The following is a 22754-nucleotide window of genomic DNA, read 5'->3' as shown; positions in this document are numbered from 1 at the left end:
TTGGCTCGAGTGCCCAAAGTTTTGTCTATAGCAGCCCGACCCGGAATATTGACTCTGTGGAGCTCCTGACAAACAGTTGGTGGAAACAGGAAAGTCGAGGTACGCATTTAATTCTGCAGTGAGTTGGGCAGTTGTGGTTTTATATTTTTTGGATACAATCCGGGTTAGTACTAGGGCATCCCTTTCAGAAAGCTTCCTCTTGCGTCAACAGTTACTCCTGTTGGATGTGGTTCGTCCTACATGGTGGTTTGCCGACATTACCCTGGGCACCATAGCACTCGATACACCACAAAGACTTGCTGTCCTGGTCACAGATGAGACGTGCACCAACAATTTGTCATCTTTTGAATTCTGATATGTCTCCCATTATGTTGTGTGGATTGCAATATTTATGTGCAGCTGTGCTATTGCTCTGCAAATTCAATATTCACACTCTGCTCTTACTGATGGAATGTAAAATCAGTGAAGATTGGCCACTAGGCCGCACATATAAAGGCATGGAATCTCCAACAATATATTGGGCAGTGTTTCATTGTCCAACCCATGTATGTTACATCTATGTGTGTGCTTCAATGTTGATCAGATAGGCCACACATTTTTTTTAAGGCCACGAAGATGTAAGATTCAGAAGTAATACTTCTTTATGTATGCCTTCTATTTGCATTACGCTTATATTTATACATTATATATTTTAATACATTTTCTCCAGATGTTTACAGTACTCTTTTACATTTACAGTACTTGGGTGTTGTTAAACAAGTGCTTTTTGCCGGAAATGTCTTGAATGTTGAAACCGGTGTAAGTCAGTCTGTATGTTTTATTCAACAGAGGGCAAAAACAAGATTGTTGCATGTAGGCAAACAAATTACATCTTCTTCGTCACCCCACACTGACAGCCCCACCTATTGGTCGAAAGTCATAAGCAATTAAATCATATTACAAGAGATTGTATCTATGATTTTTTTTAACCATTTTACCTGAAATAATCTACAAATGTATGTAATCACAAATTTTGCAGTTAGTGTGCTTGGCTATTTCTTTAGTTAACATTTCTGTCTGACGGCTTTTTGGCTCCAGTGGCATTATTGGATTTCAAACTTTTATTTCTAAGTTACAACAGAAGGAAAATGATCTAATGGCGCCATCTTGTGTTCACTCTTCACATGACAGCGCAAAGTCCAGGCCTAAAATGTATACTGCTGTTGAAATTTTTGATGATTTTATCATATTAAGATATATAGATTAAAAGAGAGCATACAACATTCCCCAGAAGAAAAAAATGAGTTTGTAAATTATGACAATGCTTAAATGAAGACAGAATGTTCTTTTTTTTTATTTATGAATTCACAGGTTAAAATTTCTGCTCTGTTATGTATAAATCGTTTTCTGTTGCTTTACAGAACCTCAGCAACATTACACTTTCTGTATCTTGCCTCCATTAAAGAGTGTTCTGATTTATACTGGATTTACAGAAGTAAAATGCATTAAACTCATCAAAAATGACAGTAAAGGCATTTATAATGTTAGAAAAGATTTCAAATAATTTATATTCATCAAAGATTCCTCTAAAAATTTCACAAAAAGAAATGTTTCTTGAGCACCAGCTTATTAAAATAATTTCCGAAGAATCATGTGACACTGAAGGCTGGAGTAATGATGCTGAAAATACGGCTTTGCCAATACAAGAATAAATTACATTTTAAATATAAAAAAAGGTATTTTAAATTGTAATAATAGTTCACAGTTTGACTGTTTTTACTTTGTTTTTGATCAAATGAATGCAGCCTTGGTGAGTATTAGATACTTATTTCAAACAGTGTACATCATATTCATAGTGACTTTTGAACTGAAATTACATAAATAATTTAAGTTGAACTTAACTGAGTTCCAAATGTTCCTTCAAAAGACGGACAACATATAAGCTGCCATGAACAGCGCGCACTATTCCACTGTATCCTTCCACACAAATCCGAAACATTCCCAAAATGCCACAAAAACAGGTTCTTCAAAAGATTTGTGTAGGCAAACTGTATGTTCACCTCCATGTGTTCTTTTATTCAGTCTCTCATGATGTTTTTGCTCCTGGCACAGACATTGCTGGTGTCTCAAATACAACTTTCTCAAATATGATTGTGATGTTTAAGTCCTACAAAACTTGGCGAGGAGAGATGGGTGATGATGCCTCCTGCGGACAAACAGAGAAAAGACACATGTGAAGTTTACAGAGCAGCTATTAGATTATGTTCAAATAAAAGATGAACCTCGCACCCTTGTCAAAACCATTTGAAGCCTTTAAGCAGTTTTACCTCAACAAAGACTTTGCTGTGTAGAATCCAAGATCTTTTCCAAAAGTAAAATATTTTTGTATCTTAGCTCCAAATAATGTCAAAGCCATTTGCCGTTCACAGGATCTCCAAAAGTCCTGAAGCACCTGAATGTCATCTAATCCATCATATACAGTATCATACTTCCAACAGCAATTGCAACATGTTGCAGCAGAATATTTAACAAGATTTAGCTTTGGGCTAAGTCAAACATGGCAATGCATCAGTTTTGGCACAGAAAATTATGTTCTTCACCTTGTTTTTATTAATTAAATACTAAATACACTGTAAAAAAAAATATTGTTGTGATTACCAAAACTTCAAATTCAACATTAGAATAAGAAATAATGTGTTGTTTCAACTTAAAAAAGTATGTGTTCATGCTTGACTTAAAATATTAAGTTTAGTTTAGGTAAGTAGGATATTTAAGTTATCTCAACAAATTTTAAGTTGTTATAACTAACTGCAGCAACATTTTTTACAGTGAGTTCAACCTTAAATGTGTTTAACATAACCGTTGACAGCAGACATGAGTAATCATACAAATCTACTACATTTATTTGTAACACACATTTCATTTTATCATGATATAGATTAAACCATTCAATGGTTTATATAGATGTTTACACATCTAGTTTCAAGGGTTGAAACCACTCAGAATCTTAATTTAAAATACATAGGTGAACGAAAATACGTATTTTCTTAAAGACACAGTCATCAAAACGTAATTTTAACTTATTCTTAATTAAGGCTGAACATGTGCACAATATTTCTTTACCACTCCACCATGAAGAAAACATTAAAGGGGTCATATAATGGTACATGCACTTTTACAAGTTGATTGTACTGAAGTGTGTGTTGGCAGTGCCTGTACACAACCATCATAAAATGATAAAAATCCATCCAGTGTTTTTTTTTAATGTTCTTATATGTTTTCCCCTGTCTCAAATCAAGCCTTTCGATTTTGTGACGTCACAAAATCGACGCCCCTCCCACGATTGTTGATTGACAGCAGCGTTTCAACACAGACCCGCCCTCGCTCGTGAGCGAGCTGTCTGTCATCATAGTCCGCGCGTCATTGTTGATACGCTGAAGCACTGTCTATGAGCATAATGGCGTCTAAGCAATTGTGGTGTTCTGTTCTTGGGTGTAATAAGGAACACAGCAGTCATTTTGATGTTCCTAAATCCGAACCGCTGAAGACGCAGTGGCTGAGTTTGTTTTCGAAGAGAATATTCCCCACGATCAACGTCAATGCTTTCATGTTTGCACGAATCATTTCACACACCAGACTGCTTTACAAACGAGGTCAATATAAAGCTGGTTTCGCTAAGAAGCTGCTCCTGAAAAAAGGATCGGTACCAACTATTCGTGTTCCTGCTGCACCTCCAGAAGAAGAAGTGAGTGTAACATTTTATTAATCTTTATATTAATCTTTATATTAATCTTTGCAAATCGCTAGCACGCTTCACGATGAATGCGGCTAAGGTTTACACTCAGGGTACATTACGGCATGCTTTCTATGTACGACGTTCTCAATATAATTCATAATCCCACGTTTATAATGAACAACGCGTTATGGTTATTGTGTTATTGTGTTACAAACTGTGTACGCACAGAACAGAGGGGCGGGGTGAGCAAAGCTCATTATCATTTAAAGACACATGCACTTAAAGGACAATTCCAGTGAAAAATGAACCTAGGGGTATTTAACACATGGTTACCGAGTCGATCGTTCCCTGCGATGCGTTTTCATGAAAATCGAATGTATAGAGTTTTATCTTTAAAAACAGATTAGCTCATAGCAGTAGTATATCGGGCATAGAGTAAGTAAAATTAAATCGCTAGTTAATACCACTAACAAGGCTCAAAATAGCCTCACACTAACACGGTAACATAATGAGGGTCCTTACATACAAACCGAAGCATTGAGAACTTTGTAAGTGTACAGACAGTTTAATAAGAAGATACTTTATAAAGACAGTACATTACGCGTTGACATGCAGGATTCATCTTGGAATTAGTCGATCTCGACTAATCGAGCCACGAACGCCGTCGATAGGATAGCTGGTCGATAGGAGTTACGTTTGTGAAATCTAACGTAGCACGCCGTTCGTGGCTCGATTAGTCGAGACTGTTTTCCAAGATGGATCCTGCATGTAAACGCGTAATGTACTGTCTTTATAAAGTATCTTCTTATTAAACTGTCTGTACACTTACAAAGTTCTCAATGCTTCGGTTTGTATGTAAGGACCCTCATTATGTTACCGTGTTAGTGTGAGGCTATTTTGAGCCTTGTTAGTGGTATTAACTAGCGATTTAATTTTACTTACTCTATGCCCCATATACTACTGCTATGAGCTAATCTGTTTTTAAAGATAAAACTCTATACATTCGATTTTCATGAAAACGCATCGCAGGGAACGATCGACTCGGTAACCATGTGTTAAATACCCCTAGGTTCATTTTTCACTGGAATTGTCCTTTAAACGGCGTGCTGAAAACGGAGCTGTTTTTGACCAGGTAAAATGAGTGTTTTCTTACAATACTAATGAGAATTTTAAATTAAAGTATATTACAATCTTTTAATTTAGACCCTAAAGAATCATATTAGCTTGTACAAAAATGGCATTATATGACCCCTTTAAATAAAAACAAAAATTGTGCTCAACCAACTCAAAAAGTTTTTTTTTTTTTTTACTTTAAAACAATGACATTTCAGTCAACTTTAAAGCCTTCAGTCATCGTCATCATTTAAAGCAGTCATCAGACATGCTTGTTTTCTAGAGTTTGAAAACAAATATTTATGTCCTTCTTAATGAGCCTGTTTCTTGATATATTCCCTTCGGAACCTTATCCATGTAGGTTTAAATTTGTTTGGCTTTTTTAAATAAAAGCAACTTGTTCAAATAGTTTAAATAAAATGAGTCAGGCATGTGATTCATCCAAATCCTCCATTTCCAATCCGGTGGTCTTCATGAGGTCTATTGTAAACGGGTTTCGGCCATGTTTGAAATAGTGCCTTAAATCATTTGGCTTTTCGTCTGCCATGTCCTCATCGTCGCTGCTGTAAATAACAGAGGCCATGTTTTTGTATGGATCATTGTCATCTACACCATCCTCATCAGTATTGCCATGAGTGATGATGCACTCCTCTCTAGGTCCTACAGAAGGATTTGGACAACAAAAATCCTCCTTTTCTGCAGGATTCTCCACTATAGTGAAAGTTTCCTGCTGTACAATAGGCATCAAAATATCCGCTCTGGTCTCTATTTGATTACATACAACCGCAATTTGTCCTTCTTCATTTTTTGGCAAACTGTAATCCGCCATTCCTTCTCCGTCTTTAAAAGAGACTGATTTTGCAAATGCTTTCCCATTGGTCAGAGCTGATGATTTGATGTTTCCGGGTGTTTTTTCTGGAAGCACCAGGATTGGCAGCATGTCTTGCAGGGGCACAGGTCTGTCAGACTCAAAAGTCCTGGTCGCCGGAGGGAGCGCGTCATCTATTTTGGTCAAACCATCTATCAAACCATTGGAGGATTCATAGTCAAGGAACGCCTCATTGTGGTAGGAGGCATCCTCTATGAGCGATATGGGACATCCCGAATTGACCTGTTGACCACGGAGAAAGGGCATTTAGGGTCTCCTCGAACAACCTTGATATATTCACAGGTCAAATCCACTGCTGAGATCCAGCGCTGATTATAGAGCATTATGTGTGTCACTGATTCTTGAAGACATGGGACAATATTTAAAAAAAATTTAATCTACAAAAAAATTCCACAAGTGCTTTAGGGGTAGATCAGTGAAAATATAAGCTTGTGTTATTAATGTTGATCAAGTAAACAGTAAATGAAGATGAAATGCGATTGAACGTTTTAGTGTTCATCTTTGATATCAACTAAAGTGTGGGTTTGGTTTTGTCTCATCTCTCAAGAATCAGAATCAGTCTAAATCAATAAACATAATTAACAATTACTACAACATTTTCAACAGTTTATTAAACTTGAAGATGTAATACAAATACACATACACATACACGAAACGCCTATCTTCACGATATCAGACCTATTACACAGTGAAATATACCAAACCATCAGACACAGGGGGGCTGTGCTTCGTATACCGACCAGCTTAAATGGTGCACCGTTTATGAGAAATTGTATCACTGACAATCCCATTTAAACCAGCCTATCAGGAGTATACGGCTTTCAGTTTCTCAGAAAACACATCTCACCTTCACAAGGGACAGTGACAGTGCAGAACACATCTAGCTACTTAATGTCAGGTACTTACCTGCTGAAACCATCTTAAGCTCTACATAAGAGGAATTAAAGAGGAACGTGAGGCAAAGACGACAAGGGCAGGAGATGTTTCTTAATGTTTGACTGTGTGAATGATGCTTTATATAATTTCTGAAGTGTTTCATCTCTTTTTTTCTTTTTTTGTTCATAATACTGTCTACCTCCAATTAAAACCCAGTATATATTTTACACTAAGCTTTGTTATTGTTTGAAATGGAGTTGATTTAATATGAGGCATTTCCTTGTTTAGTGCAAAAGTCTTGCTTGAACTGTAGCATGTCAAGTAAGGTCAAGTACAGTTTGTAAGTCTATGTACATAGGCAGAGGGTGAACCAACTCCAGGGTAAGGCTAAGGAGATTTAGAACACATTTACATAGATTTCCAGGAAATAGTTTCAAGTTACGTGTCGCCGCACAACCTACACGTCCCAGTATAAACGCTCACGCTAAATTATTTTGTTATTAAAGCTTCTACTTTCACAAACCACTGTTCATTTTAACAGAACAGCAAGCATACTGTATGTGTGATTTGGCATCTAAACACTAAAGAACTGTCAATCAATTTAGTTAATCGCAATCTCACAAAGCTCTGTTATAATCAATGAAAGCGACTGCACAGCTAATCATTATGCATTATTTGCATACTGACTAAACTTTTGTTTGTTATAATGAGAGGATTCACTAGCGTGCAGACCTCAGCACTGGACAAAAACTCCAGCGTTTTGAGCGGTGAGTGGATTTTAACTTAAACACGTCTGATTGGCCATTGCGTTCAAGAAATCAGCAGATATGTTTTTGATTGGCTACATTGCTCAACGCTGCAAAAACATGTAAATAGAAACCTTTGATGTTCTCCAGAGCGCAAAAACAAACGCACTGGATCGTTAGCCAAATCTGTTTCGCCAATATGCTGCTAAAACTGATCCTAGACCAGCAGTTATGAGCAACCAGCAGTTAAATGAATGGGATAAATCACAGTGCTCAGTTCAGTTAAAGGTATAGTGGAGGATTTTCTTTTTCCGGGTGGATCATCAAGACTATTGGTCCTCCTAGTTGTCAATCATTCTGGTGATATGTTTACGTAAGGCCGTCGTACGTGCTCGTCTCTAGGTAGTTTTCGCTTTCTGCGCATGCGCACTTTGTGGTGAGCTACGGTTTCAGCCATTCATTGAAGCTCGCCGTTCTCACCGGGTTTTTTCAAAATGTCTGAGGGTCGCAAGAGAAAAAGTGTATACGAATTGTATGACAAGAAGAGAAAGGCCTCTGAAGAAAGAAACAAGACCAGAGTGTTTTTGGGAGAATATTTCACATGCTGGCGTGCGCTAAAAGCACAGGTTGGGCTTCCCACTGATGCCTCAGTCGCGAAGTTTCTACTTGACAGGTAAAGTTTGGCATGCTATTTTTCGAGAAATCCATTTAAAATCACTGTTAGTAAAAGTTAATGTAAGCTATGATTAGCGATGCTAGCCCTGGCACAAGTCACGCACCGCGCAGACACGGTAAACATCTCAATTTGTCTAAAGTAGCCTTATGACCAAATGGTAAAAGGTATCATGTTCTGACATAGTGGAAAAAGTGCAAATCTTCTTTTGCAAAGTAGGCTTGTATGAGCCATGCCGACAGCAACTTGTTAACAGAGCGTGCACGAGGAGAACTAGGCTCGTGCATGCTCTCTCGTGCACACGTTTAATAGGCGTTCCCTCTTGGGAGCAGGTAGAGTTTTGCGCATGTGCATTTTTTCAAAAAGTGGAGAGGGCGGTTCTTTTCTAAAATTCGTGAAAATCCTCCACTATACCTTTAAAGTCCGTGTGAACCGGAAGTTGCAAACGACTTTTCTCCAGTGCTGTGACGTATTTCCCAGTGAAAAGGAATATTGAACAGAGGGCAGGGTTTTACTCTAGCGCTCCTCCTCTCCATCTCTCGCTCATTACAGACTAACGATTTGAGGGGAGTGGTTAAGCGTTTCCCAAACCAAGCCGTCAAACCTACGTCATCAGAGAAGGGACGCCATTCCAGACCGGAAGTAACTTTTCAGACTTTGATTAAAGATTACGACGGCAAACAATTTTTTTATGTGTTTTAACTTGCACGGATTAATTGTTCACCACAAGACTAGTAATATGCGCTAACAAAGTAAATAGGGTCAATTTTGATTTCAGTTGGACTTTAAAACAGCCAATTATCTTGTGAAACGTAGCATCTCGTCTTAGTCGCTAGGCTTCCATCAATGTATTTTCATTTGCATACTGAATAAAAAATACTGGTTTGAAACATCAGTATGTGAAAAAAAAAAAATGTATACGTTTGCTTGAGGTGGATACATTTATAATTGAAAGCGCAACCTATATGTAGCTCAAAGATAAAGGCATCACAAACATAAGGAATCTGTTTTTTTGTCTGCATGCTAAACCACAATTTATTATATTAATAAATCTGTTGTAATATTTCAGTTGATGTTTTGTGCCAAATTCTCCATAAACTACTATTTTGTGGACACACTGGGTGGAATCACTAATTGAAACCGTTTTGGAGGTTTTGCTTTTTCCCCATTCAAGCAGATAGGTACTTGTATGCCTATTGCCTGGATACTGTAGAAAATCGCTATGATTGTGTAGCAAAGATGGCCGCCAAATGGACTGACATGCCTCAAAGGGGCTAAAGTGTGTATGGCATGTAAAATGTGTGTTTGATATAACAAATTAGCTCTTACCACATTCGGGTGCTTCCCTAGGGCTACTGAGCCCCTGACTTCTGGATCCCGTCTCTCTCTTCGTCTCTTGACCAGCCAGAGACAAATAAATAGTGTTGTCATAGCCACTATAAGAACAAAAGCAGCAATGCCGCCGGCCATCCCTACGTTCATATCTGCAAACAACCGTTCTTCTCCAAATGGACTTCTAGGAACTGTCCAAGAGAGGGGGAAAATCAATGATTACTCACAAAACCTTGTTCTTCTGTGTAAAACAGTTATGTGTCTTTCCACCTCTAAGTGATTTATCATTTAGTTTGAATGACTGCCAAAAGTAGGGCAGTGATCTAATAAATCAAATTTAACACCTTATTCATGCCTCTTATAAATCAACCATGAATAATCAAATTAACCAGATTAATGATCTATGTGAATTATCATTCATACGGTTTAACCCTCTTTGGTATGGTGTAGCCATATGGCTAAATAGTATTTCCCTTCGCATTTTAAAGACACATGCTGAACAATTGCACCCCAAATTAAACACATTTCTTCTACAAGTTTTTCTTTGATAAGTTCAATCAATGTTTTAAGTTTTATTTAGTTTCACAGTCAAGAGGTAAATTATGTTGCTGCAGTTATTATTTGGAAATGTCCGTAAAGGAATTGTGTTAATGAAAAAAACAACACAGTTATGGTTTTCTGAAAAAAATTAACACAAATAGCAAAGAAGAATGCATGAAGGACTTTAAAAATGAGCATGAACTTAACTTTAAAGAGCAATATTAAAAGATCAATTATAATGATTCATGCTATTTCAGTTTATAGGAGTTGTATCAATGTATCGGCATTCATAAACATGAATTGAATTAGAGAAGACCTTGTTATTGTGTTGTTGTTAGTACAGAGTTTCCATATCACAATATATATATTTATTTTTGTTAAAACATAATTCATACAGATGGTTAAGGGAATTTACCTGGAAGTCCCCTCTGTAAAACTTCAATGTCCACTGAAGCGTGCGCAGCCTCACCTGACTCTTCGTCTGTTGCAATCACCTGTGAATAAAAAAAGAAAATTCACATCATCAGTGATTTCATGATAAATGTAATCCTGTCAGAGTCCATGTGTTACTGCTGTTTTGCATACATTTGTAGCTATTTCAATGCAAACTCTTGCAGCTTTGTACATGGGTAAGTCACAAGTCATTAAGTCACTGTCACGACTGTCACCTCTAGGATGTGTCGGTCGAACGCTCTGAGCCGGTCCGTCTTTGCAATCACAATGCCATCCTGAGTAATGTGATACAGTTTACTGCTACCCGTCAAGGGTTGCATTGTGTAACGGATTTTTGGGTTTATTCCCTGCAAGACAGTGGGGGAAAAATAGAGAAAATGCTCTAAATGAAGGTTTACAGTGTTTTTTCTAAAGTGTTTCCTATAAAGGAAATGTTTTCACTCTACATCTCTGAAGTCCCTGTCGACGGCCTGGACCACTAGGACTTGGTTCCCATAAGTAGTGACCAGAGTAGCAGGGCTGGAGCTCTCGATGAGGAACCCTTTGTAGACAGTCTTGTTGAAGATTGGAGGAAACTGGTTCTCCGACACCACGTGCACCAGTGCCGTCGCCACTGAATATTTCTTTGGGTCATTCATCTGCGCAGCCTGTTGGAGTTTGCGAAGGGCAATTATGATGAGACCACTGATGTCATCATTGTGTCACATAACCCACACATTTATGTTGAATGTCATTGTATTTCTTCATATGAAGAATCACCGTTATGGTTTGCAATATGGCAGTTGAAGCAATTCCATCAGATCAGAGTGTTAAACCAGCCATCACTTTGTTGTTCATAAACATTATTATACGTACCATTATGCGGAGCCTGAATGAAGGCGTAAGGAGTCTGTTTTCCACACGTTGCCTGAGAGAGATCTCTCCAGTATTCGCGTCGATTGTAAATCTTCCATTATCATCACCTAAAAAGTCATTTTGAGTAACGTTTAAAAGTTATAATATAGATTAAGGGTTAAACCGTTAATAAACCAATGCAACACAAAGTAAACTCGCCTGACAGAATAGTGTAGACCAGAGGGGTAAGTATGTCTTTGTCTCCATCTTCAGCATGAATGGGACCCGGAGAAAAATAAAGCACAGCATCCTAGATCATAAAGAGCATAAAAATGTTTCTTAGCTCAGATCTGTTTTCTAATGTTATAGGGATCTGAAAAAGCTCTAATCTTTACACTGCCACCGCACACATACTGTACCTCATCTGTTTCTGTGATGTTGACGCTGTACACAGGGTTGGTGCAGATATTATGATCTCCATCTTCATAAACAGGTGCGCACGGCTGAAACTGTGGATACTGGTCATCACCGTCTAGAACGTTCACGGTGACCGTAGCTGTTGTGCTGTACTTTTCTTTTGTGGTCATTTCCTGTTGATTCAAACAGCAAGACACTGTTCTTCATTCTGATTCCATTTGAGCACATCATATGTGACCCTGGATCACAAAACCAGTCACATGTCGCATGGGTATATTTGTAGCAATAGCCAACAATACATTGTACGGGTCAAAATTATAGATTTTTCTTTTATGCCAAAAATCATTAGGATATTAAGTAAAGATCATGTTCCATGAAGATATTTTGTAAATTTCCTACCGTAAATATATAAAACATTTATTTTTGTGAGTGAATGCTGCACAATCATGAACATAAATGTAGAACTTTAAAGGCGTTTTAAGGCGTTAACATTTTTCTCAATGTTTCCATTTTTTTGCACCCTCAGATTCCAGATTTTCAATAGTTGTATCTCGGCCAAATATTGTCCTATCATAACAAACCATACATCAATGGAAAGCTCATTTATTCAGCTTTCAGATTATGTATAAATCTCAATTTCAAAAAATGGACCTATGTGACTGGTTTTGTGGTCCAGGGTCACATACAGTATGTGAACTATTTGGTGTTTTACATACCACAGCATATATGATCACATGCAGTTGGGTTTTAGTCTCATAGTCCAAAGGTTTATCCAGGATCACCATCCCACTGTTGGGCAGATCGATCCTAAAATAGCTGGCATCAGCCTGAATGAAAGAGACACACAGTGCTGGTAATGTTTTCTTAGATTGTGGAAAGGAAGAAGGTGGTTTTCTCTCTGTATGGAGCAGGTTGTTAAATAATAAGGAGCCATGAGGTGAAGTCAATGCAGACACTATGAGGCTTCTCCTTTAATTCAGCCTTTCATCTGTGATTTTGTCCCTATTGAATGTGCCACTCACTGTAGATTTGTCGATAATATAAGTGATCGTGTCTCCATCGCCGTCTCTGGCTTTCACTGTGAACACCATCGAGTTTACAGCCAGCAACTGTGGGAAGAATGTCAGAATTCTAAGATTTAATGACTGAAAAAGTTCATTCCAAACACATGAACTGAGTTTAATCGCAAAAATATTCTGGAGCAAAACATTAGTTTACCTCACTTATATATCGTGGTTGAATAGTGTCTTCAAGGAAATATGGCATGTTGTCGTTTTCATTCAATATCTCCACCATGATTCGATACCGACTCTGAAATAAGAACCTCTGGGTTAATTGCACTCCAGTATCATTAAGTATCATTATTTTTGCAGTGCAACATACCCTTATTATTCCATCTTCATAACATGTCAAAGCAGCTATCAGCACTGATCCCAGCACCTGTAAATTACCAAAGAAAAAAACAATTAGTTCACACAGGGAGGTTAGTGTTTATATAGTCATTTTCATTCACAGTTACAAAATGATTCACCTCAGATTATCATTCTTCCATTGGTACACCTTTATTTACACTACCGTTCAAAATTGTAATACTTTTATTCATAAAGGATGCATTAGATTGGAAACAGTTATGTTACAAAAGATTTCCATTTTTAAATGAATGCCGTTCTTTTAAACTTTATATTCAAATAATATTATTTTTTTACCAAATAATCATATTTGAATGCTTTCTTAAGGATCATGTGACTCTGAAGACTGGAGTAATGATGCTGAAAATTCAGCTTTGCTATCACAGAAATAAATTACACTTTAAAATATGTTAAAATAAAAAACTGTTAAAACTGTCACAAAATAACTGGTTTTACTGTATGTTGATCAAATCAATTCGGCTTTAAGAGATTTCTTACAAAAACTTTTGAGTGGCTGTGTGTATATAGAGTTAATTGGTTTGTTGCCTTCATATCTAATAATGAATTTTAATATTCAGTCATATTTAAGCACTTAAATTACATTGAAGTCTTTTTAAAAAGAAATGTATGTATTTTAAGAGTATTTTAACAGACAAATCTGGTCAAATAAAGGTTATATAACTAATATTAATAATAAATTATAGACTTTCGAAACTATGACTTCAAACGCTTCCAATGTGTTGGCTGGCTGTTTAAAAGTCCTAAAGCTTCACTGCTATTCTGGCTTTCCTCCACATGCTAACATCCACTATTCACTTTAATCACCTCTCGATCCAAGGTCTTTGAAAACGACGTGTTGAGTCGGATTGTTCGGCCTTCAAGGTAAAACCAGTCAGAGTTTTCTCCAGTGAGACACAGACGGATGCTGCTGGCTCCAGGGTCTCCGATGATACTGAGGTTGGATATTAACTCTCCAGTTTGACTGTTCTCTCTAACCGTGGCAATTATATCTTGACCACCAAGGCATAAACTGGCTGCAGTTCAGATGAGAGATTGATTATGCATCAACATAAATCATTCATAAAATCACAGATTGCACAGCTAATTTATAACACAACATCTTATAATGGGGAGAGTAGGGATAATTGTTACAAGTATTGGATTTTTCCCAAATATTCATGCATCACGGTTGTTCTCAAGAGCAAACACTAATCACTCCAGAGACATGATGTATAGATCAATAAAACACGTGGGGAGTCACTTCTATTTCAATGCCATGTGGATATATTTACTTTAATTCAAGCTTTAAGGGGAGGAAAACAGGAAACCCGTTTCCGCCAAGGAATTAAAAAATAAAAAAGTTAATTGCAAATTTTTGTCTCGCAATTTTAACTTTATTTCTCGTAATTCTGTTTTTTTTTCTCACAATTGTGAATTAACATCTCACAATTTAGACTTTTTTTCCTCAGAACTACGAGTTTATAACACACAATTATGTATTTATTTCTCGCAATTCCAAGTTTAGCCTATATATAAACATTTTGAGTTAACATCTCATAATTCAGACTTTTTTTATCAAAATTGCGAGTTTATAAAAAAAAATTATTTATTGCAATTCCAAATTTAGCCTTTATTTTGCAATTTTGAGTTAACATCTCACAGTTCAGACCTTTTTCTCAGAATTGCAAGTTTATAACAAATTTCTGGCTTTATTTACTGCAATTCCAAGTTTAGCCTTTATATCGCAATTTTGAGTTAACATCTCGCAATTCAGACTTTTTTCTCTGAATTGCGGGTTAATAACACAATTCAGACTTGTATTAATTGCAATTCCAAGTTTAGCCTTTATATTGCAATTTTGCGTTAACATCTCGCAATTCAGACTTTTTTCTCAGAATTGCAAGGTAGGTAACATCGCAATTTTAACTTTTTGTGAGTTTGCATATTTTGTTCAAGACATGTTTTGGTGCCTTTCATTTAATATTCATATTAATGCACAACATTACTCATTACATTCATGTGACATTCTAATGAATAGTAGCAAATGAAACAATTGTTGAAATACTGTAAGAAAACAGAGCTATAGACTGTCCAGATCATTTGATCTTAGAAGAATTTGATAAGAAATGTTTGAGTTCATGATAAAATCACTCACTTTCGATTGCAAACTTTGGTATCTTAGTCAATGTGGCATGGAAATGGACCATATTTACTTTATTAATACATTTAAATGATTCATTTGTGCATGTTATTTGAAAGAAAATATGGTTTCTCTATGAAACATTTGATCAAAATGTAAGTTCCACTTCTGAAATGTCTTACTTTTTTCAGGTAACGACCCTAAGCCCTATTATTTTTTTAACCTCTCGCCTTCCGAAACGTAAAAGAACAAATGGGACACTCTACGATCTTTTAAACTTCACAGATGCACACAAGCGAAGGCTACGAAATTGATTGGGGTTCTTGCATGACAATGGGGAAACAATCAATTCTAATGGATAAAATCATATCCCATCCAACATTTTTTGTTGCAAAATGGGTTGCAAACACAGTTTCAATTTTACTTTAAGCAAGATACTCCATTTGCTCTTTCTTAATTTCATTTCTGTCAAGAAAAAAAAAACGAGATATTAAAATGAATCTCACTTGTGACTTTTCATTCCGTCAAGTTGAGAGAATCAGAACTCTCATTCAGAGACTCATTATCATTTCCAATAGCCTCATAACCATTTCTGGCACATGTTAACATTCACTATACCACAGAGCAGTGATTCGTGAAAATTAGCCTCTGTCGTTGCAGATCCTGATTTCAGAGAGGTGTTTACCTTTTGCGATGTGATAGAAAATGTTCAGTGCCATCTGGCAGAGGAACAATCTCCATGGCGTCAACATAGTTGATGTTCCCCTGGGCTCACGTCTCCTTGTCCCAGCTGTAAAAGAAATGCCAATCCCTGACAGTCAATAGCTCTGAAGGATTTGGAGTGCTCATGTCACCTGTCACAAAGAGCAGACTTTCTTATTCAAACCAAAGGTCAATTAAATCAGTAGATTAACAAAGCATATTTATACTGTCGCGCCACCATCTGAAATTCATCAGTCGAGTTACTCAAGTGAGTCAAATTAAACTGCTAAATAAATTACTGGAACCTCATTGTTTACTTCTGTTTGGGCTTTAGTCGTGTTTAGTCTTCACCTCAGCGTACTTGAAACCTATTATGAAGTCTTTTGCCAGTGTCAAGCCACCAGCCTGCCAGTGATGTCGGTTACTTGACCTCCAGGCCGCTCTTTTGATCCTCCACCCTCCACCTCGACGCACCTCCGTATGAGAGCTTTTTTTCCAAATCCTCACATAATACCTGCAAAGCTGCCTAAGAACTGTTGTTTCCCACTTAAGTTTTGCTGCCAGGACGAAACTAATCCAAACATTTATTTGTTGTTTTACCATGCATAAGGATTACATTATTCACATGTTTCCTGTTCACTTACAGATCATTTTTGTTGGATTTAATGGGATAGTTCATGCAACATATTTGTTAATATTTATTAATATTTAACTTACAATTTTAAAACTTGTATGCTGTATTATTTTTTTTTATTTTTTTTTTTGCACAAAAACAGATGTAGCTGTTTTCTACAGCCTACATGAAAATAAATTACAGCATGCCCGTTAGTGAATAATTACAATTGTGATTTTTGGGATAATTATTCCTTTACAGTTCATTCATCAAATTACCACTAGGGGACACCATCACTATCACTCTTGCCTTCAATCAGTAAGATTGTAATGATGGTCCTTCAGACTGGGAACAACCTGATTAAAATATAAATGAATGAGGTCTTGCTAGACATGTGAACTCCTCCTTATTGTGAAGCCATGCCAGATGTTATCAATGATTGTTTGGATACAGGATGACTGTGCGTGGATTGCATGTGATTAGGGATTAAATCGAGTAATTAATGCGAAACAGGAAGTAGGTCTCTGCCACAACCAAGATTATGGGATTACAGCACAATATGGTTTAATATTCTTGCTGTACACGGCAGCTTGCTATTTATTAAGCATGTCTCTGTGCGTCTGAGTTTGTCTGCAAGTGTTGGAGACCACTTTGCCAAATGAGTTTTAGCAGAAGTATATGCAAAATTAGCGATGCCGCTGTATTGTGTTGTTTTGATTTGATTAGTTTAATCTTACATTTGAGAGCACACATCTGCAGAGATGATAGTGCACTCACCAGGGCTTGTGAAAGTGTTATTATTCTTAAATATTATTTATAGGGACAGTTCACCCAATAACTCAAATTAACCAAAGAGTCGATGGGCCCCATTGACTTCCATAATATAGAAATAAATACTGTGGAAGTCAATGGGGTCCATCAACTTTTTGGTTACTGACATTTTTCAAAATATCTTCTTTTGTGTTCAGCAGAAGAAAGAAATTCATTCAGGTTTGGAACAACTTGAGGGTGAGTAAATGATTAAAGAATTTTTAGGTGAACTATCCCTTTAAGAATGTACAAAATGTACAAAATGTTTATGTAGGCCTATGTAATATTACTGTTTTTATTGTATTTTTGGATCAAATAAATGCAGCCTTGGTGAGCAGAAGAGACTTTACCAGAGAGTAAACATTTATTAAGCAAAACTATATGTATTCTATAGTATGTCACCATATAATTTATGATAAAAAAAAATAAATAAATAAATAGTTAATTGTTAAATAATTAAAGTATTGTAAAGTAAAATTGATTTAAATAGTAGAAATAAATAATAACAATTAACAATGTAGGGTACAATAGCAATGTAAAGCACATTTTAGAAGTTCAAGTTGTCTATATTTTTATTTTACTGTAAAAAAAGTATTTTTCAAAGTTGTAAGTAAAACAACTTTGAACTTTCTGAGTGAAAACTGTTTCAAAGTATACCCTTTTTTTCAATGCTTAACAATATTGTGTTGCTAAATCTGTGGAAACACTCCAATAAACACTACAGAGAGAGACCGGCAACTTCTAAACATGCCGGTTCAACAGCCGTCATGTTTAGAAGCATAATGATTCATGCTGTCTCCTTAGATGAGACCATCAGACTCATTAGAGCGGCGTTGGAAATGGACTCAAGCATAGCGAGACGATTAGCATGAAGCATGGCCAGTCGGTAAACCTGAAAAATAACAGACTTTCTGATACAGATCACTTAAAAAAAAATACATTTAACAAAAACAGCGAAGACAAATGCAATGTTCTCGTCAAAGTCACAAAGTCACAAAACCATTTATCTGTATTCCTGTCATGTTTATAAGATCAGGCCCAAGCTATGCTGACTGGATGCTTCAGTAATCAAATTGCTTTGAGGCTGATCTAAAGAGGTCACTGCACATCTATACAGCTGTCTATCACTACATCTGGAATAAAGTACACTTTTCTTTGCATCAAACATTCACTTCATCACGAAAACTGGTCTAAACAGGACAGTTTACAAAACCCAGGCAGCTACGGCATGCTGGTAAAGTGCTTTCACTGCAGTCATAACAAGAAAGCAACAGTTGTCAATGTCCTGTGAAGTGTAAACAACACAATCACACACTAAACTAAACACACACACTTAGACTCCCAGAGTATTTCCTCACCGTTGTTTGGCGATGGTTATATCCTTTGTTTTCGAGCTCAGGGGATCCTGCTGTCACTTCCTGCGGTGGCTGGTCCTGTCCTTCGCCACATGACTGTCCCGTGCGGGAACCTGCACCACAGGGAACAGCAGGTAGCCACAGTGCAAAACACAACAGATTTCTCTGGCTAGTTAAGTCAGGGCTGCTCAGAAAGAGAGAGAGAGAGAGAGAGAGAGAGAGAGAGAGGGATCACAATGTGTTTAGCAGGAGGGAATTAAGAGCTCTCGCACACAGCAGAGCGAGGGCTTAGACAGCATTTCCAGGACAGGATAACTCTGGCTGCTGAGAGAGAGGTTAAACTGAGAACATTAGCTCGGGCGTCAATGCTAATGAAGTCCAAGGTGTGCAAACGCTGCAGGTTTGTCATTACACATGATCTGCTGCTTCATGATGTAGAATTCAGCTTGTGGCCTGCATGCTTGCTGTTAGTTTGAGTATCTGTGGGGTCAAAAGGGTCACAAGGCATGTCCCAAGTGCTGCAGATCGGTGTATGTGTTTGTGTGATATTTCTCTAGTTTGTCATTTTCATGACGATTAAGCACGTTTTTACCCTGAATTCCCATTTTTCCCATCTTTTTTTATTGATTCTCAGACACTTCTCAGAATACAACACAATAAATCTGTACAGAACCAACATATTTACCGCGTTAGCAATTAATTAGGTTACACTTTATTTTACAGTGTCCGTGTTACAGTGTAATTCTGCATTTAAGTACTGTGTAATAATAATTAACTACATGTACTATAGGGTTAGGATTGGGGTTAGTTGCATGTAATTATGCATAATTTATAGTTATTACTACAGTAACTACATGTAACATGTGTAACATACTGTAAAATAAAGTGTTACCATTAATGAATTGCTCCTCTGAGTTCCAGCTCCTAAGAATTATTTATCTGCCTATCATTAAACTGGTTTGGACCCAGTACCTTATGGGCTTGTCTTTTATTTCATTATCTGTCAACCCATCTAATATAAACAGCCGGACATAGCAGATGTGTTCGTATACTCTTTTCCAGAAATCTCCAGCAATATTGTGTATATTTTAACCCAAGCCTAAACAGTTTGGAGGGAGTTCAGTAGAAATTATGCATAACCTTAAAAGGGAACTGAAAGGGGACTTTATTAATAGGACTACACCATTTAGGGTTCAACCATATACTTAAACAAGCATTTAAGAAATGGTCAAAGCTACACAGACAAGAAATCTTTAACCACACTACATGCAAGTGGGAAATAATGGGATGATTTTCACCTCTCCAATCAGTTTAATGGACAGATTCTGCAATACTGAAATCACACACCCAGAGCTCGCTCAGGAGGAAGTGACAAATGATCGAAAGCATAATAATAATACAACAAAACATTAAGCAGGCCTAGACTACCTTTCTCAACAGATCTCTGTAACTTATTAGAAAGCATCCAGTCGCTTGCCTTACATATTCTGTCAAACTGTTTCAAATAGGAAAGTGGTATTTGAATTGGGAGAGACTGTAATAACTCAGTTTAGGCAGACAACTCATTTTAATTACATTGACTTTTCCATTGACATTAGAAGTGGAGCCCATCTATCCATATCACAGGAAATCTTTTTCATTAAGGGGTCAAAATTCAAATTCAAATTTGGGGGAAATAAAATGGCTAAATAATCGAATGCCTGACTTAGGCCATTGAAACGTGCCAGGAATGGAAAGCTGCGACAGGGCAAAAAGTACAAGAGCATTGATTTAGACCAATTTACTCTACAACCTAAAAATGAGAAAACGAAGGAGGCAAGGTATAGACCTACCAGGGTCAGAAACATATAACAAAATATCATCTGCATTAAGCATAAGCTTATGTATTTCTCCCTGACTACGATAGCAGGAAAAGCATCATCTTTTCTTAATGAATACCTTACATGTTTTTGACAGGTTTCATAAGATTCATCCACATGTATTGATGCTGTGTAAGGATTCAGTGTAGCACTATAACTGCTGGGATTGATCACTGAAATCAACTTAAGTGTCATCTGCCAAGCTTTTATCTCTGAGCTTAAGTGAGAGAACGTCCACTCTTGTCGATCTACACTGCCGAGGGTGACTCGAGTTACACACGTCTTTAATTCCTTAAGGGATTACAAACCAAGGCTCTTTCTTGCTCTATTTTCTCCTGTCTGTATAGTACACAATTGACTCTTCACTAAGCCCCATTTAATATATATATATATATATATATATATATATATTCATCAGTCTTACTTAAGCAATTGTTGCCACATGCATATAGAAGTCCTTTCAAGTTAGCTTTTTGTCTTTTCATTTGTGAGTCACTGCATAATTTAATAGTCTCTTTAAAACAAACAGCAAAATTATTTGCAATGTCATACTTCATTCCAGCTTGTCTACAAATTATTTTTATACAAACAAACCACTTTATCAGCACATTTGACTGAAAATCTAAAAATTCCTATAGGATGTTCTGTAAAACTTGTCTCAGCAAGCAAGACCATTTCCACTACGCAAGAAGAAAAATCATACTTTGGCAAATCATTATTATGACTTAAAAGTTGATATAAAAGTCGAAATTATGAGAAGTCGTAATTATGAGGAAAAAAAATCTAATTTGTATCTATCAGTATGTCATAATCTCATAATTTTGACTTTTTGTCAATTTCAAATTTTAATCTCAAAATTTGACTTTTTGTCATTATTTAAAGAGAATTCTCAATTATGACTTGGTATGTCCTAATTTCGACTTTATAATCTCATTATTATTACTTATCTCATAGTTTTTCCTCTTATGTAATTTGAAGTTTTTGTTTCAATTTCAACTTTTTATCTCATAATTTTGACTTTTTGCATCAATTTCACAATTGTATCTCAATTATAACTTAGTGTGTCATACTTTCAACTCCTTAATTATTACTTATCTCATAATTTTGTATTTTATGTGATGATTATAACTTTTTATCTCATAATTTTGACTTTTTGTCGATTTTAAATGTTTGTCTCAATTTAAACTTAGTATGTCATAATTTCAATTTTTTAATCTTATAATTATCACTTATTATCTCATAATTTTGCCTTTTGTGATATGACTTTTATGTCATAATTGTAACTTTTTGTCAATTTTAACATCTCATTATACATTTTTATCTCAATTATGACTTAGTGTCATATATCAGATACTTATTATCTCATAATTTTGCCTTTTATGGGATATTATGAATTATAATTCTCAATTTTGACTTGTTTGTGTAAATTTCAACTTTCATCTCATATCTATGATTGAATATCTCATAATTTTAATTATCACATAATTGTGATTCACCAAGGCCTGATTTATTTATTTATTTTTCTTATTTGGTGAAAATGGGCTTCTATATTAACCTAAGGGAAAAGAGCTTAAGAAAGAGTTAATTGACCTACAATCTCCCACCCTTCCCCTCTCTACGATAACAGGCTGCTAGGCTGATCTGCTTTCTATGGGACCACTACTTAACGCCGCGTATGAGGGGAAATAATTGGCTTAAACCTCTTGTCATGATTATGCACCACTGTGGATTAAACACTTTGACATTCACTTCTCATAGACGGGCGCAGGTGGCACACCTGTGGGTGCTCAAGGAATGTAGCAAATTCAAACAACACCCCTTCAGTTTCTGCTCTCGCACGATCATTCAGAGGCAGTTTGCATCGATCGGCAGGCTCACGGAGGAGTTAATTATCCTCCAGCACTGCTTTCTGATCCATGTCCTTCCCTGTCAGCTTCAGCACCTCTTAGGCACATTATCCAGTGATGCTTTGCAGGACGGCAGGGGCCACTGGAGATTTTCGTGTTTGTTTGGGAATTGGCATCTCTTAGACTGAGTTCACCTCTAGAGCTCCTTCTGGGATTGACAGATGTACATGTCTTGATAAGGAGTGCTCTGCGTGCACATGTATACAGCTCACATGCTTTCAAATATATACACTTTAAAAAGTATGTGTGCAAGCACTTTTAATTCATTTTCAATCATATATGCATTGAAATATTAAAAAATGAGCACACTATTGCAATCTACATGCATATAGGCCTGCTGTATATGTTATTTTTGATCAGCATAAACTCAT

At 36.5% G+C, this 22754-nt stretch overlaps 1 protein-coding gene across 3 annotated transcripts; it reads right to left on the bottom strand.

The window, feature by feature from the left end:
* Positions 1 to 1313: 1313 nt before the first annotated feature.
* cdhr5-rs (cadherin-related family member 5, related sequence) lies at positions 1314 to 18825 on the bottom strand. 3 transcript variants are annotated; one of them, XM_084112470.1, is made up of 16 exons: positions 18621 to 18825; positions 15823 to 15927; positions 13823 to 14031; positions 12972 to 13028; positions 12807 to 12899; positions 12611 to 12697; positions 12305 to 12415; positions 11591 to 11761; positions 11391 to 11481; positions 11193 to 11299; positions 10784 to 10984; positions 10553 to 10684; positions 10300 to 10378; positions 9342 to 9535; positions 6624 to 6644; positions 1314 to 2185 (listed from the first exon to the last, which is right to left on the bottom strand). In XM_084112470.1, the coding sequence occupies exons 2-16, from the start codon at positions 15887 to 15889 to the stop codon at positions 2147 to 2149; spliced, it is 1659 nt and encodes a 552-aa protein (XP_083968596.1). In that variant the 5' UTR covers positions 15890 to 15927; positions 18621 to 18825; the 3' UTR covers positions 1314 to 2146. The 3 variants fall into 3 exon arrangements, with proteins under 3 accessions (XP_083968596.1, XP_083968597.1, XP_083968595.1); XM_084112469.1 differs by lacking the exon at positions 1314 to 2185 and adding an exon at positions 5024 to 5939; XM_084112471.1 differs by lacking the exon at positions 6624 to 6644.
* Between the last annotated feature and the right edge of the window lie 3929 nt (positions 18826 to 22754).

This window comes from Abramis brama (genome assembly GCF_963993115.1).
Source record: "Abramis brama genome assembly, chromosome: 4".
NCBI lineage: Eukaryota > Metazoa > Chordata > Actinopteri > Cypriniformes > Leuciscidae > Abramis > Abramis brama.
This window is presented reverse-complemented; position numbering and strand designations above follow the sequence as displayed.